At 41.8% G+C, this 15,231-nt stretch overlaps 1 protein-coding gene across 1 annotated transcript in view; it reads left to right on the top strand.

The window, feature by feature from the left end:
* SREBF1 (sterol regulatory element binding transcription factor 1) overlaps window positions 1-15,231 on the top strand; it is a 631,726-nt gene that overhangs the window by 370,270 nt on the left and 246,225 nt on the right. Inside the window, exon 15 of the mRNA XM_044088935.1 lies at window positions 8,969-9,101. Coding sequence (XP_043944870.1) covers window positions 8,969-9,101 — 133 coding nt within the window. The remainder of the gene's footprint in view (window positions 1-8,968; window positions 9,102-15,231) is intronic.

Raw genomic sequence — 15,231 nt, 5'->3', positions numbered from 1 at the left:
TGTTGAACTTCATTCTGGACAAAGAGAGAGGAGTCTGTCTCTACTCTGGGGATGTCTTAAAAGCTCAAGAATTGGGTTCAAAATGGCAGATGTACCCCTGTGTGCAATTCCTATGGATAAGGAAATGCACTGCAGTAGTGATGCTTATACTTGAATGGCTGCTGTCAGTGTGTGCACTCATACACCTGTGCTTTGTCTGTAGACTACCCAGTAAACTGTGCATTAGGGACCTAGTTTTAAGATGATGCCAGCCAAGCATGAACTGATAATGTACTTTAGGTGGTACTGTACTGATCACATTTGTCAACTCGGTACATGTTAGCATATTTTTATGTTTCCTATGTTTTTTTGTCTGTTGCACTTGCCTCGTGCTTAGGTAGTATCTGAAAATCTCTAACAAGCCCACCTGCCTGGTTAGTAAGCATTCATCTTTCATCCAGCCATCTGTTTTCACAAACCATTTTTGTTGGTGAGGGTGACAACAGTAGAAAGCTGAGCAAGGTAGACAGTACTTCCTTATCCCCAGTTATAGTTTGCAGCTCATCCTTGGAGATGCCAAGATGTTATTAGATCAGCTGAGAAGTGTACTTTCTCTGGTCTGGGTCCTCTTCACAGTGGACCCGTACCTAGTATACTTCCAGTGGAAGGCATCTATGGGGCATCCTCATTAGGTGCTCAAACCACTTCATGTGACTCTTCACAATTCTTAAGAGCTGTAGTTCTGTTTCAAGATCCTTACAGATTGCCAAGCTCCCTCATTGTGTTATGGAGAGTGAGCCCAACAACCACACAGAGAAACCTATGTTCTGCCATTTGTATCCGTGGTCTCTTAGATGAGGAGAAGAATGTGGATTGGCTTGTAAATTGAAAGCCTTGTCCTGTGACACTGTTCCTGCTTCACCATCAAGGTCCAGCACTCCTGCTAAACCTTCACCCATCTGTCTCTCTCATAAACCCCTGTACCCTCATCTGCGATCAAGATAGTTATACTCTCCAGGTCTTGTTTTTGCCGACTGTATGCAACTCTTCCATTGCTCTAACTATAAAGTATATAGTTAGTCTAATTGAAGTATTGATGATCTGGTGATATACATGCCTAAAATAGTCTCTTAGGCTCTTGAGAGAAAGTGTTTACTGTGATCAGTGAATTATCTGTGCAAAATCCTACAAGTTTGTCTTGCTTAATTTTGTATTCCAAGTCCAAACCTGCCTATAATTCTGTTTGTGATTTGACTACCAGCTTTAGCATTCTTGCGCTTGATGATGAATGCAATATATTTCTGTGTTATTTCCAAAAGTTGTTGCAGATGCTCATAAAACTAGTTAATATCATTGTTTTCAGCATAGCTTGTATCTTTACAGCAGCAGAAAAATGGTTCCAACATATCTGTCTCCTCCTTAATCCCAAAAAAACTAAATTACTACTTTTCACCCCCACCCTTAAATCTGCCCCAATCTCGTTTTCCATTATGTCCTGTAATGGCACTATCATTAAACCTGACTGTTCCACTAAACTACTGGGCGTTACTATAGACAATCAGCTAAGCTTTGACTACCACATTGATCTGACCATCAAGACTGTTAATAAAAAAATAGGTGCCCTCTACAGACTAAAGCCTTTTCTTACTGCCACTACCCGAGTGGCTCTCGCCCAAACTCACCTCATCTCCACACTATTGTATGCCTCTCCATCATTTATCAACCTTTCAAAAGCTAACCTTCAAAAACTTAACACAGCATACCATAGTATTGCCAGGTTTGCCACAGGTTCCCCTTTCCGTACTCATCACTGTTTTAATCTAAAAAAACTCAATTGGCTAGAACTTCAGAACATAATACTTCTACAACAATTAGTCATCACTTATAAAATTCTACATTACCCCTCCAACACACCCATACTTAATAACCTCATCACCCCATATAAAAATCTCACTTCCCTTCGCTCAGCCAGTAAGCTTCTAGTAACTACTCTCAAATCCCACAATAAAGCAGGTGACTCCTTATTTGCCAACACTGTAGGATCATATTGGAACAAACTTCCCATACACCTGACCACCCTAAGCTCATCTCACCTTTTCAAAAAACAAATAAGAAACCACTTACAAACCCACTGGCTATGCCCATGCTCTAATCCTGACTGAGCTCAGCAAAATATTCCCCTATTTCCAGTCCCCCCCCCCCTTTTTCACTCTACTGGTTGTTCTCAACCCTTGATTATGCCTATACTGACCCACCTGCAGAATTTCTTTTTCTCTTTTTGCTCCTACTACATGCTATAACTCTGCATCTTGTCATCTTTTCTTTTTCTAGCTTTATGCAAATCTCTTCTATGCTTATCTCGTTCCTTACTAGTGCCCTGGCAAAAATTTGTTCTATTCTAAATTGTAAATAGTGTAAAGTTTATTTGACTCTCTATATGTCAGTTTAGTTTCAATTCTTCTTATCTTACTAGTCAGTCTTATTATAGCAATTATTACAAAAGAAGGTTGCCCCTCCATTGTTAATTTCTTGTTATAATACCTCTGCATTTCTCTACACCAATAACAACTTTGTCCTTTATTTGCTTGTATGTTTATATATTTTTGTTTGTTTGGTTCTGTTTTGATTTTTATTTTGATTGTTGCTCTTTTTATTGTAATTTACTAGTCTGTTAATGGAGCTTTTCTCCTCAGGCCTCTGCTGAAAATGGACATTGTATCCAGCCAGACTAGCCCGGTTAACAAATGTAAAATAAAATAAAAATAAAATAATAATACTATAAAGTTGAATGGCCTACCTTGTAGTCAAATTAACATTGTTCTGTTATGCTTTGAGTTGTAACCAAGCAGTGGTATTATCACCCTTATATTGAGTGTTCCATTTCTTCTCTATGGTTCTTGACCACAGTAGGAAGTCTGATGATAATCTAATGTGAAACGACCATTTCCAATCCGTTTTAGTTTACTAATTCCAAAGATGCCAGAATTTATTTTTGTCATCTCATCTTTAACCTCTTCAGCTGTATCTTTGTTCATAGTTGTTTGCATCATACAATTCCATTCATCTGAGTACTCATTAGACTGACATCCTTCTGACTTTAATCCATCCACATCATAAATTGCAGTACCACATATGCTTGTCCTTTGTTTTTCACCCAGAAGTACACGGAAAGACCTCAGACCTGATAGTTTCATCTTCTGATGCCATTTTACCATATCTGTAGTTGTTTTTTTCCATAGTGTTTTCTTGATAAAATACTGGAGTGGCTTACCATTGCCATCTCCAGTGAACCATCTTTTATCTGAGCTGTCTATCATAACCTGCCCAGCTTGGGTGGTCCTGCACAGTATAGGTGATAGCTCCACTGAAATATGCAAACCCCTTCACCATAACAAAGGTAATGGTCCAGGAGGAAGCATTAGCAGGTTCTGTTTCTTGGTTCATTTGGGCTGTAAGGATGGCTGTTTTTGCAGTTATTGCCTGTTGTACTTTTTCTGTAAAACATTGCAGTCTGGATATGCCCTGAAAGCCACTCTAGGTTTTTGTGTGGAAACATTTTGTACAATTACGAAATATTTTTTTTCCTAGGTTATGCAGTGTTTGGCTGAGTTAAAACTTGGGTGATGCTGTGTAATGATTTGACTACCCCTGGCCAAAAAGTGAAGTTCTTAATGTACCTTTGTGATAATAGACTGGCTCAGAAAATAAATTCTAAATCTTGACTTTCAATGACATTTATTAAGTTTTCCTGCTGCTGAAGTGTTTGCTTCTCAGAGGCTTTCAGGTATCGACGGTCAGTTTGTGCCATTTTTCTGCTGGGCAGATAAGTTCCCTTTGGGGGAAGAAGCTTCCATTTAAAAAAAATGTTTAACAATACTTTCCTGTTCAGGAAAGTTATTTTAAAGCTAAGTGTTTGCATCTTAATGGACTGCCATGAGACTGTATTGTACTTTTAAATGGGAGCGCTCCTTTTCCTTTCAGTTTAAAGTAATTGAAAACTTTTTTCTGTGGAAAAATTGTTTATTTCACTTTATGGGGCAGGCAGAGTGTTTTAAAGTGCTATTTATTGTTTTTTATGTGATAAAAAGTCACTTTTAAAGACTTAAGTTTTCCAGCTTTTGCTTCTTGTTTTCTATAGAAAGAGGCACCGTTTTTGGCTTGACCATGGAACAAACTGCTAGTCGCATGGTCAGTGCTTCTCCCACCCGTAAAGAGAAAAGCCTTTGTCACCACAGCAGGCTAACAATTTGCCTCAGCCGCGGGTGGGTGACTCTGCTGTAGCCACTAGTTGTACCTTACACCACTCATCTTTTTCCTGATCCCTCTGGTGTAGAACCTATAGCCACTATGGACTGGTGCTTAGCCATAGTCTCTGCAGCTGTTGGGGTTCCCCCAGTGGGGAAGGGAGAGAGACCCTATTTGGCCCTGGGAGAGGGAACGGGGAAGACCTCCCTGATTTGTCAGAATGTTGTGCCCATCCCTGGGGAAGCAGCTGCTGCCAGAAAGCTGTCTGTTCCAGAAAAAAAATGGTTTCTGAAGGTCATTCGTCAAAGTTACAGATGGCAGTAAGAGGAAATTCCTCCTTTCTAGGGTATAATCACTCATCTACCAGACTATTTTATTTTCACCTGTCCTTTATCACATGCTGTACCAGGGTGTGATAGAACCATTTCCTCCATCCCAGGTGGGAAAGGTTTATTCAAGGATAATTTTAGTGCCAGAGAAAGAAAATGCTTGGAGACCAGTTCTGAATCTTACTTTCCTAAACTTGTGATGTTGTCCAAATTCAGAATGATGTCACTTCACAATCAGTTACTTCTTCCTCTTTAAAGCTTCCTGGTAACAAGAGATTTAAAAGATGCTTATCATAGCCCTATTCATGTAGACTTCAGGTGTTTCTTAAGGTTTTGTGTGTCTGGATCACATTATCAGTTCTTTGCCTTACCCTTTGGACTGTCCATTGCACCAGGAGTGTTCACAAAGTGTATACTTTACTCCAGTTATAGCTCATTGCAGACTATATTTAGATGGCTTGCAGAATCCTTTTCAAAGTGTCAGGAATTTCTCACTTGGCTGAGAGGTCTCTTAAATTAAGCTGTAATCCGAAATGAGCATTCAAAAGTCTTTTTTGACTCTTTCACACAGGGTTGTGTTCCAGGGGTGTCAGCTGAACTCCTCAGCTCAAAGAGCTTTTCTTCCACAGGAAAAATAGATCAATATCTAGATATTTCTAAAGTTTTCAACTCAGACTTTGGTTTCTGTGCCAGAATACCTTAGGATTTTGAGTCTTGTGGCATCTATGATTCTCTTGATACCCCCTGGCAAAACTCCTCATGGGAAAGATACAGTGGTATCTGACATCTCTCTGGTAATGGCACCAACATCCTTTGTCTTTTCAAATCCAAGTGATGATGTTTATCAGAAGAGGAGTCACTTGGTGGAGATGGCAGATATCCTTAAGTCCACTCCACATCTCCCTTTCTCCCTCCATGTTTCAAAGTAGTCAGTAACAACAGACATCTTAGACTTTGCTTGGAGAGCAGTTTCAGGAGATGTAAAAGTGTAAGGTGAGACCAACACCAAAGACAAACGCAAGCAAGTAAATATAAAAGAGATGCTTGCTCTGGTCATGCCGTCAACTCTCTGACTTCTCTTTGGTCCCTGGGACCTCTTCAGGATAATGCTCCCTTTGCAGACTAGCCATGTTAGCTTGGGATATAGCTTCACAGCACATTCTCACTCTACAGGCATCCTGCATTCTGTCAGAGCAAAACTTTGTGGTAGACAGGCTGAGCAGAATGTGGGCAGACCCTCACAAGTGGAAGCTAGATAAAGGGGTATTCCAATATTTGATCCATCTGTGGTGAGTTCCTCAAGTAGATCAATTTGTCTCCTGTCTGAACAATCAGCTGGTAAGACTCCATGCATGAAGACCTGAAAGCTAGATGCCTTTTCTTTTTCTTGGACAGGAATGTTTTGTATGCTTTTCCACCCTTTCCACTGATATCCAGGGAACTTCTAAAGATTTAGAAAAAAAAAGTCCAGGATCATTGTGGTGACTTAATTCTGCTCCGAGCAACTGTGGTTGCCTTTGGAAATGGCCAGGAGCAATTACTACAAGCTTTTTCACAGATTGGACCTACTGACACAATAACAGAGGTGTTTGATGCACCATGACCCAATCAATTTAATTTGAATACCTGGTTGATAAGGTTTTAATCCCCTTCAGGCACCTGTTTATTGAGGATGTACAGCAGATACTAATGAAGACAAGAGAGCCTGCTATGAGAAAGTCATATGTTAGTAAATGGAAAAGGTTTTCTAGTTGGTGCCAACACTGTAACACCAGCACCCATTCAGGTTTGTTTGTTCTCTGGGTTTACAGTATTTGTGTGAGTTAGTATCCTAATGCCTTTCTTTACTCCTCCTTCAAGGTTCATTTATTGTCCATTTTGTCATGTTTGCCAATGTATATTTCTCTTTCATTGCATTCTTATTTTATTTATTTTTATTTATTTTACATTTGTTGACCGGGATAGTCCGACTGTATTCATGTCCATTTTCTGCGGAAGCCCGGGGAGAAAAGCTCCAAGGTAAGGAGATACAATAAAAACAATGAAAACATATTACAGATATGGTATAAACAAAGAGTACATAAGCAAACATGAATAGACAAGTTCAACATGTTAGAATTACTCCCTGGTGACAGTCAGGGGTAAGTTCAACAGTTGTTGTTGTTGTGACTTTCGGCTTTTCCCGGTTAGGGGTCACCACAGCGGAACTCCGGTCCGCTAATGATTGGCAGTTGATTTTTACGTACCGAGTTGCCAGCCCTGATGCACAACCTTCAACGAAGGTGCGCCCATTCATGCATGTCTCCACGCAGAGCTCGCTCTAACTGAGAGTCGAACCAGACAGCGTCTTACTGTGAGGCGACAGTAATCTGATTAATAGATTTTTCACATTCATGATGAGAGTTAGCCAGGCTTGGTACAGTGGCAAAGCCAGTTTAGTGCCAGATGTTGTTTGAGTCTAGTTTTAAATTGGCCTAGGGAGGAGAGCAAAGTAATATCATCTGCAAGTGAGTTCCAGGCTCTGCCTGCAGAGTTTGCAAAGAGGGAATCACCGGCTGCATTGTTAATTTTGATTGTCTGAATTAGTATTCTGTTCGAGGATTGAAGCAGTCGTGGATTGTTATAGGGGGTGATAAGATTTTTAAGTGCTGGAGTATTATCTGGATTATAAAGGATTTTATTAGCCATAATCAGTAGGTTATATTGTCATGTCAAATGTTTTTATAAGGGTTTTTGCATAAGAGGGCTCCAACCAAGAAAACAGGTGGCCTCTCCTTGGGATCTTAAGTTTGTATTAAAGAAGCTAACACTTGCTCGATTTGAACCAGCTCACCTGGCTGACTTGAGGCTTTTAACATAGAATGCAGTTTTACTGATTGCTGTGACCTCTGCAGGAAGGGTATGTGCAAGCTCATATGGTGGGTCAGTCCTTTCTTATTTTGCACAGAGATAGAGTTTCTCTGAGAACTAATCCTCCTTTTATGTGTAACGTGGTATTCATGTTTACTTTAAGCCAAACTGTCCCATTTCCCTGTTTTCTTTCCTGAACCTAAAAAATAGGGGATAATGGATACTCCATAGCTTGGATGTCCACAGCATCTCGTTTACTATTTTAAGAGAACTAAATCTTTAGAACTTCAGAACTTCAAAACAATTATTCATTTCTTTTGAAGGTAAGAATAAGGGACAACCTCTGTCAAAACGGACTGTTTCCAAATGGTTGCCTAAGGCTTATTACCTATTATACTCATCACAAAAAAGCTATTCCTGGCATGGTCAAGGCACACTATACCAGGGCCTTGGCTTCATCTATGGCTTTTTGGAAAGGGTTATAGTCTAGTGGTCCTGTACATACTTTTACAAAGTGCTATAAATTTTATTCCTTCTCTAGTCTAGATCTCACATTGCTTGGACCATTCTCAGTCCAGAGACACCTGTACTCTTCTCCTTCCGCCTCCCAGATGTAGTAAGCTATAGTAATTTAGCTATATAGCTAAGACTACTGCAGCAGTGATCAGTATGATGAACATAGTATAGTTGTGTGAGTAAGCTTACCATAACAGTAGATGTTCAGATGATCACTTGCTGCAGTAGCCGCTCTCTCCTACCATCTTTTTTGTTTTTTGGTGTGTTGTTTATGCCAGGATGTGAACATTTATTTTTTGTTATTCTGTGCATTGTCCTTTCAGGGCTCAGCTTCCCTGTCTCTCTCTGTTGGCATGAAAGCTCTAAAGGGCTTGGCACTCAAACCTGTCACCTTAGTCAGCTCTGCTTGAATTGACTGATGGTTTGAAAGTGTAGAAGTTGCCCTGAAGCTTTGGAAGCTGGACGTCTGTTATAACCTGTGCCGGATATAATGATTATTCGATCATCTACTGTTATGGTAAGTTTACTTGCATAACAGTACTTTCTACATTACCCTATGTGTATTTTACCCACATTCAGGAATGATGAGTTGTATGAGCAAAGGTTTTCTTGCATGATGGGTATCTTCTTGTCAGATAAGATAACAATGCTTCTGACAGGCATAAGTGCTTTTATAGTTAGGAACATAGAAATGATTACAGATGTTAAGTCACATTAAATACATGCAAAGTATATTTAAACAATACTTCTTATTTTGAAAGATGTGGAAGTTGTACAGTCATGTACACTGCATTCAGTTCAAAGTCTAAAAATATGTACAGTGTGGCACTTCAGTGATAAATGCATAGTCAGGGTTAACCTGTGCATTGGATAACTTAAGCCCATTTCCTGCAGTGGGCAACCCAGATCAAGAGAATCGTTTACTTTATCATGTGTCAGACTGTTGATAAGACTTTGTAAACAAATGTGATGTTTTAGAAACAGAACTTTATCTCGCTGCTTGGAAGTTATTATTTTTATGTCCTAAATTTAATTTTGTATATTTGCAGGTACCGACCCTTTGGCAAAATGGTGGGCATCTCTAATTACTGTTGCTATTAACTGGCTACAAGGGGATGATGCAGCAGCTGAAAGACTTTATCCATCAGTTGAGCAGATGCCAAAGAGCCTGCACACAGCAGAGTAAGAACATTTTCTTTTCAGCTGTTAACACACTGTTATGGTTCATGCTTTACAGTGATGGTAGTGTGCCTTGGATCCATAATCTCCTAATAATTTTGAATCATACATTTGTACTTTATAGAATTCATCATTTAAAAATACAGACTTCTTAAGTTTGGTTGTGGTAGTCAGTTCACAGCTTGTACTGTTAGTGTTCCTTGCCATGCAACATGAATCACACTTGGACTGTTGTTGACTCTTTAAGTGGGTAGGTAAAAGAATACAGTTAAGAAATGTTCTGTTGTTGACAGCACTTGGTAGAGTATGTTAGTTGTGCTAAGTAGTTTACACATTAGGGTACTGTTGAACTGTGGAATAAGTTACAGTGATGGTAGTTACACCAGGAATTCTCATACCTACTGGTCAGGCTGTTTTCTTCTGGTTTCTTGCAGATCCAGTGTTATGGTCAGGGCCATTTTCATAGGCTGTCTAATGGTTTTGAATTGATACATAAGCCCAGTGGTTTTTCAAAGGATAGTGTTTTGGAATTATAACTGCAAACTTGCTCCATCTGGAGCATTTTTCATGTACTGCAGTTTCATGCTTGCTCTTGTGTACATTGCTGCCATTTTATAATTTATACTTCTGGATAGGTACTAAGCAATTGTACCAGTAGACCATTTACACTCTAGCCAGTGCATTTCTCACTGCTTGCTCCCCTAGCCATAAGGGACTGAGGTACCAGGCCAGGGGTGAATTTACAGCTCACCATCCACTCAAATGAATTTAGTTTTGAAGAAAGAGAGATCTGCTTTGATTTGGAGAGGAGCATTATTCCATAGGTTACTGGTTCTCTGGGGGAAATAATAATTCTGCTAGTAGAGTCTGTTTATACTGTGGTACAGAGTTAGGTCCTTAGGAGCAGGTGTTGGTGATGCAACCAGTTATTTTGATACATAAGAGGTCATGCAGGACCAGGTTGTTTGTTGTCTTATGAGCCAGAGAGATCTAGTCAATCAGATGTATGCAAGAAACGGGCTATACAGATGGAACTTTTAGTCACTCTGTGTATATTAAGTAGTTCATACCAGAGATTGTATCTGTGAGGAAATGCAGAGATTTTTCTGCTTGGGTGGTATGTTTGGAATAGGTACTTGCCAAGGGGGTGTTATATTCAATAGTGGACCTTGTGAAAAAGGAGTATAGAGAGAGAGTGCTAACCTGAAGGAGATATGCCTTTAGAAGTTAGCTGAGCTAGGTAAAAAGATTCCTAGCAGTAGTCAGTGCATCACGGTCAAGGACGATTTCATAGGCCACATATGTCCAGGTCTCTGACTATATGTTTTAGGGGGGGGGAGGCTAGTTTTTGTTACAGGGGTGTTCTTGTTTCCCAAAGAGTTGTTCTTCTTCCAGCTTTCCCTGGTTAGGGGTCGCCACAGAGGAACTCCGGTCCGCTAATGATTGGCAGTAGATTTTTACGGTGCTGAGGTGCCAGCTCGACGCCCAACCTTCAACGAAGGCACACCCATTCATGCATGTCTTTCGAAGGCCACTCGACCACGGGGAGGACATGCAGACTCCACACAGAAGGCGTTCCAGCCGATAATCTAACGGGAGAACCTCTTGTTGTGAGGTGACAACGCTACCGCTGCGCCACCGCAGCATTACAATGCATTATTTATTTGTATTTAGCTTTAGTTTTGTGAGGGTTAAATCATTTGGTGAGTTGACGTTCAGGGCTGTATATAAGGAGGTTGCCTGAAAGAAGCAAGCCATGAAGCTAGTTCCTCACTTTCAGGCTCATTTGAAGAAACACCCTGGACACATGGAGTGAGAAAGTCCAGTCAGCGCTGACCTGTGGAGTGTACTTTGTGGAAGTACCCTCTACAGAGCTTGACTGCGGTGGTGGTGCTGCGGTAGCGTTGTCGCCTCACAGTTGGACATTGCCCGTTCGATTCTCAGTTAGAGCGTCTTCTGTGTGGCGATGTGCGTAAATGGGCGTTCCTTCGTTGAAGGTTGTGTGTTAGGCCCAGCAAGCCAGCACATAAAAATGTGCTGCCAATCATTAGAGGACCGGAGTTCTGCTGTGGCGACTCCTAACCGGGAAAAGCCGAAAGACAAACAAACCCTCTACAGAGCTTGAACCATGGCCTGGGAAGAGGCCTGCAGCCTTGGACCTTTGGTTCAAAGACTGACTAGCCTGTATCCCCAGTGGGCTGTATAAACTGTAAATCCTGGATAAGTACAACCCGTGGTAATGTGTATTTTGTTTACACTGCAAAACCAAGTGGGCTGTGATTTTTTTTTTTTTTTTTTTTTTTGGTGTTTTTGAGTTGTGACAATAAAGTGTATTTTTTTTTTCAAGCCTTGTCTACAGTATCTCATAGACACACACACACACACACACACACACACACACACACACACACACACACACACACACACACACACACCAGTCTCCCTATGGAGGTCATGCATTCACATGGATCCCTAGCTTACAAAAACGTATGTATGCAATTCATATTGGCATAATAGATGGACCTCTAGATGTGACTGAATGCTGAGTCTGCAGACTGCCAGCAGTCATAATAGTACTAAAATACATCTGAGGTTTTAACCTTGTGTGCTGAGTCAGTGCAATGGCATTTCATGACTGCACACTGTCGATACTCACTGATTTCAGGTTGACATTCTCTAGCATATATATAACAATTCTGGATTACAGAAAACTGCACTGGGGAACAGCTGCATGTGTTTACTTAATAATAATGATCTGAAGTAGTTAACTTCATTTGATCAGCAACCTGTGGGTATCTGATCCGACCTGGATCCGAGTTCTCAGGTCCTCCCCCTTACCCATAATACCCTGCTACCTCCCACCAGTCCCCAGATCTCGTTTGCCGCGGCTTCTTGAACCACGAGTGACAAGTTCTTGGCTGTTTAGGTGAGAGTAAGTTGGGAAAATTTCCGTCAAATTTGTAGCGCTTTGTGTGTGTGTGTATGTATGTGTGTGTGTGTGTGTGTTTCAGACCCTTAGTTAAGTTAAATCAGTTTTGGTTCTTTTTAATTGAAATTTAGTGTGTTCCCCTTCCCCTTACTGTGTGTGTTAGGGTGTGCACGTGAGTGTCATGGCCGAGGGCCCTAAGGCCATTTTTTCGAAATGCGCTGAGTGTGGTCATAAGCTGTCCCCAGCAGATGGCCACACTCAGTGCGATGTTCATCGTGTTACCCTGCTGCAGTCATCACAATTGGGTTATCCTGTTGTCAGGCGGTCCCGCAGTCGTCCTGAATTCCAAAGTCTTGGTCCGGTGTCGGTTGCTGTCGCTTCTTCCCTGACGTCAGTATGCCAGGGGTATATATGATGCATCCGACGCCATTTTCTTCAGTCTTTCTTGCCGCACGGTGCCCGAAGCAGAAGCAGTTCGCAAGCGCCGGTCGGCCGACTCCTGAGATTTTCGAAGTCGAATTTCAGATCCGAAGTCTTCAATAAAGCTAAGTACCCCGTTGGGGAAACCTTTCTTGCCTCAGACCGATGTCAGAAAAAGTTAACAATTGTATTTCTTGTAGGAAGCAAATACCTCATAAGGATTTTCATTCTTATTGTATACCTTGCCTAGGCCCAGACCACGACGTCACTGGTTGTCGCTTTTGTGCTAGGTTCAATAAGCGAACTATTAAATGACGTTTTGATTTTGCACGACACTACTTCAGTAGAAAATTTAATTACACCATGCCGTCGGAGCAACCGACTGCCGGTGTGCACAAAAAACGCAAAGATAAGGACAGGCAGCCTAGACCCAAGCCAGACTCCGAGGCCTTGGCTGGGCCGGTCTCCGGTTCACTGGTTTTCAGTGAGGCGCCTACGCAGCCCCTGGCTACTGCAGAATTGGAACCAGAGACCGCTTCAGATCCTTTGGCGGAGAGTTCTAGGCCGACGCAGCCATTTTCTTTAGGCCCTACCGACGACATTGCAGAAAGAGAAGCTGGTGCTGCAGAAACACCTTCGGTTTCTGAAGGTGTCTTCAGACTGACGACGCTCACCATAAAAACGTATCCTAAGCTTAAGACTCCTCTTAAACCAAAAAAGACTGCACTTCAGTCTCCAGTTCAAGGCCTCATGCCTAAGAAACAGATGCTTAAAATGGCTGAAGATTTGATCTCTTTAATCAGGGGTTCCCAACCACCACCTGACAAAAGGCCTAGACAAGAGGAAGATTATGCCTCCTCTGATCAAGTGTCTATTTCCTCAGGCTCCTCTGAGGAACAAGATTACTCCTTTCCCCCTTATGAAGATTCTGATGATGAGGATTCCATTCCCTCAGCTTCTCCCCCTGAAGACTACTCCTTTGGGGAAACTTTACACACTATGAGGGAACATTTTCACTGGGAAGGTCAGGACTACTCTGACTCAAAGAAAAGGCTCAGAGAGTTTCTTTTACTCCCCCAGCACAGACCACTTGCCATCCCCCCATTTTAGACATTGTGGATGATGTTTACTTAGAATCCAGTTTGAACCCAGATTATCTGCCTCCTGCTCCAGCCAAACCTGACAGGTACTATAGAGTGCCTGATTCCCACAAAGTTCTTTATAAAAGCCCTGTTGCTGATCCAGAGACCATCTCCCAGGGTCCTAAAGGGGGTAAGGCTTCTATGGCAAAAAACCCTGTACCCTCTGAAAGGGACTCCAGAGCACTAGACAGGTGGGGGAAAAAAGTTTACAGTTCAGCCACTCTAGCTATGAGGGCACTAAATTGCCAATTTCACATGCTAAAATACCAGCAATTTATAATGTCTCAAATAAGATAAAAGATGAGCACACACCCTCAACAGTCTGAAATGAAGGAAATGCAGGATCTGTTGCATGCAGCTGAACAGGTGGGCAAACATACTTTACAATGTGGATTTAATTCCTTGGAAGCTTCCTATAGAGCAGCTGTTACTGGGTCTGTTATACGTAGGCATGCTTGGTTAAAGGAACAAACTCTGCCTGATCATGTTAAAGCAAAGCTACTAGATGCTCCCTTACAGCAGGATGTCCTATTTGGAGTTAAAGCAGAAGACGTCTTAAAGAAAATGGAGGATAAGGCAAAATCTATGCAGACGGTCAAAGATTTCTTACAGGTTCAGCCCCCTCGCTTCAGCAGAAATTGGCCAACAAAAAATTGGTCCTTTCCAACTACTGACAGACCTCAGAGGGGTAAATACAGACGCCCAAGAGGCAGAGGACAACCCCAAACCCACTACAAACCTCGACAATGGGGCACTGCAACACAGAAGGGAGGAGAAGACAGGCCCCAAACTACTAGAAGGCAAACACAATGACTTAAACCTCATATGGCCAAGCAAAACTCTCTTGGCAGCTCCCTTGGGAGGAAAATTAGCACTTTTTTCAGACAACTGGCGCATCGTCACAAAGGACAAATGGGTCCTAGACATTATTTCACAAGGATACAGATTCCATTTCCACACCTTGCCAACAAAAGGAGGAATGCCAAACCTGCCACAAAATCAATGGGCAGAGGCACAAAAACAAATTATAGCTCTCATGGACATGAGAGCCATTCAACTGGTACCTACACGAGAGCAAGGCCAAGGATTTTACTCAAGACTCTTTCTAGTCCCCAGAAAAGACAATGCTTGGAAACCAATTCTGGACCTTTCAGTTCTAAACACCTTCTTACAAGTACCCAAATTCAAGATGCTAACACTACAGTAGCTTCTTCCCATGTTGGGCAAGAAAGCATGGCTAGTAACGTTGGACCTCAAGGAGGCATACCTGCATGTCACTATCAGACAAAATTGCAGAAGATACCTCCGTTTCATTGCAGGTTCAACCCATTACCAATTCTCTGCACTGCCCTTTGGCTTATCCACTGCTCCCAGGGTTTTCACAAAATGCCTGGCACCAGTAATTGCATACTGCAGACAAAGAGGAATTCAAATATACCCATACCTGGACGACTGCCTCATCCAAGCAGAAAGCAAGGACATCCTCTTACATCTGGCTTTTGTAAAACATCTTCTAAGTTGCCAAGGGTACACAGTAAACGAAAAGAAATCAAAACTAGTACCCTCTCAAAATATGACATTCCTGGGTGCCATCTTGAATACAACGGCCCAGAAGGCTTATCTGACGCCAGACAAACTACTA

The sequence above is a fragment of the Protopterus annectens genome, chromosome 12.part0 (genome assembly GCF_019279795.1).
Source record: "Protopterus annectens isolate FY-2018-M chromosome 12.part0, PAN1.0, whole genome shotgun sequence".
Classification (NCBI taxonomy): domain Eukaryota; kingdom Metazoa; phylum Chordata; order Ceratodontiformes; family Protopteridae; genus Protopterus; species Protopterus annectens.
Note: the sequence above shows the minus strand (reverse complement) of the source record. Positions and strands in the feature narration are given on the sequence as shown.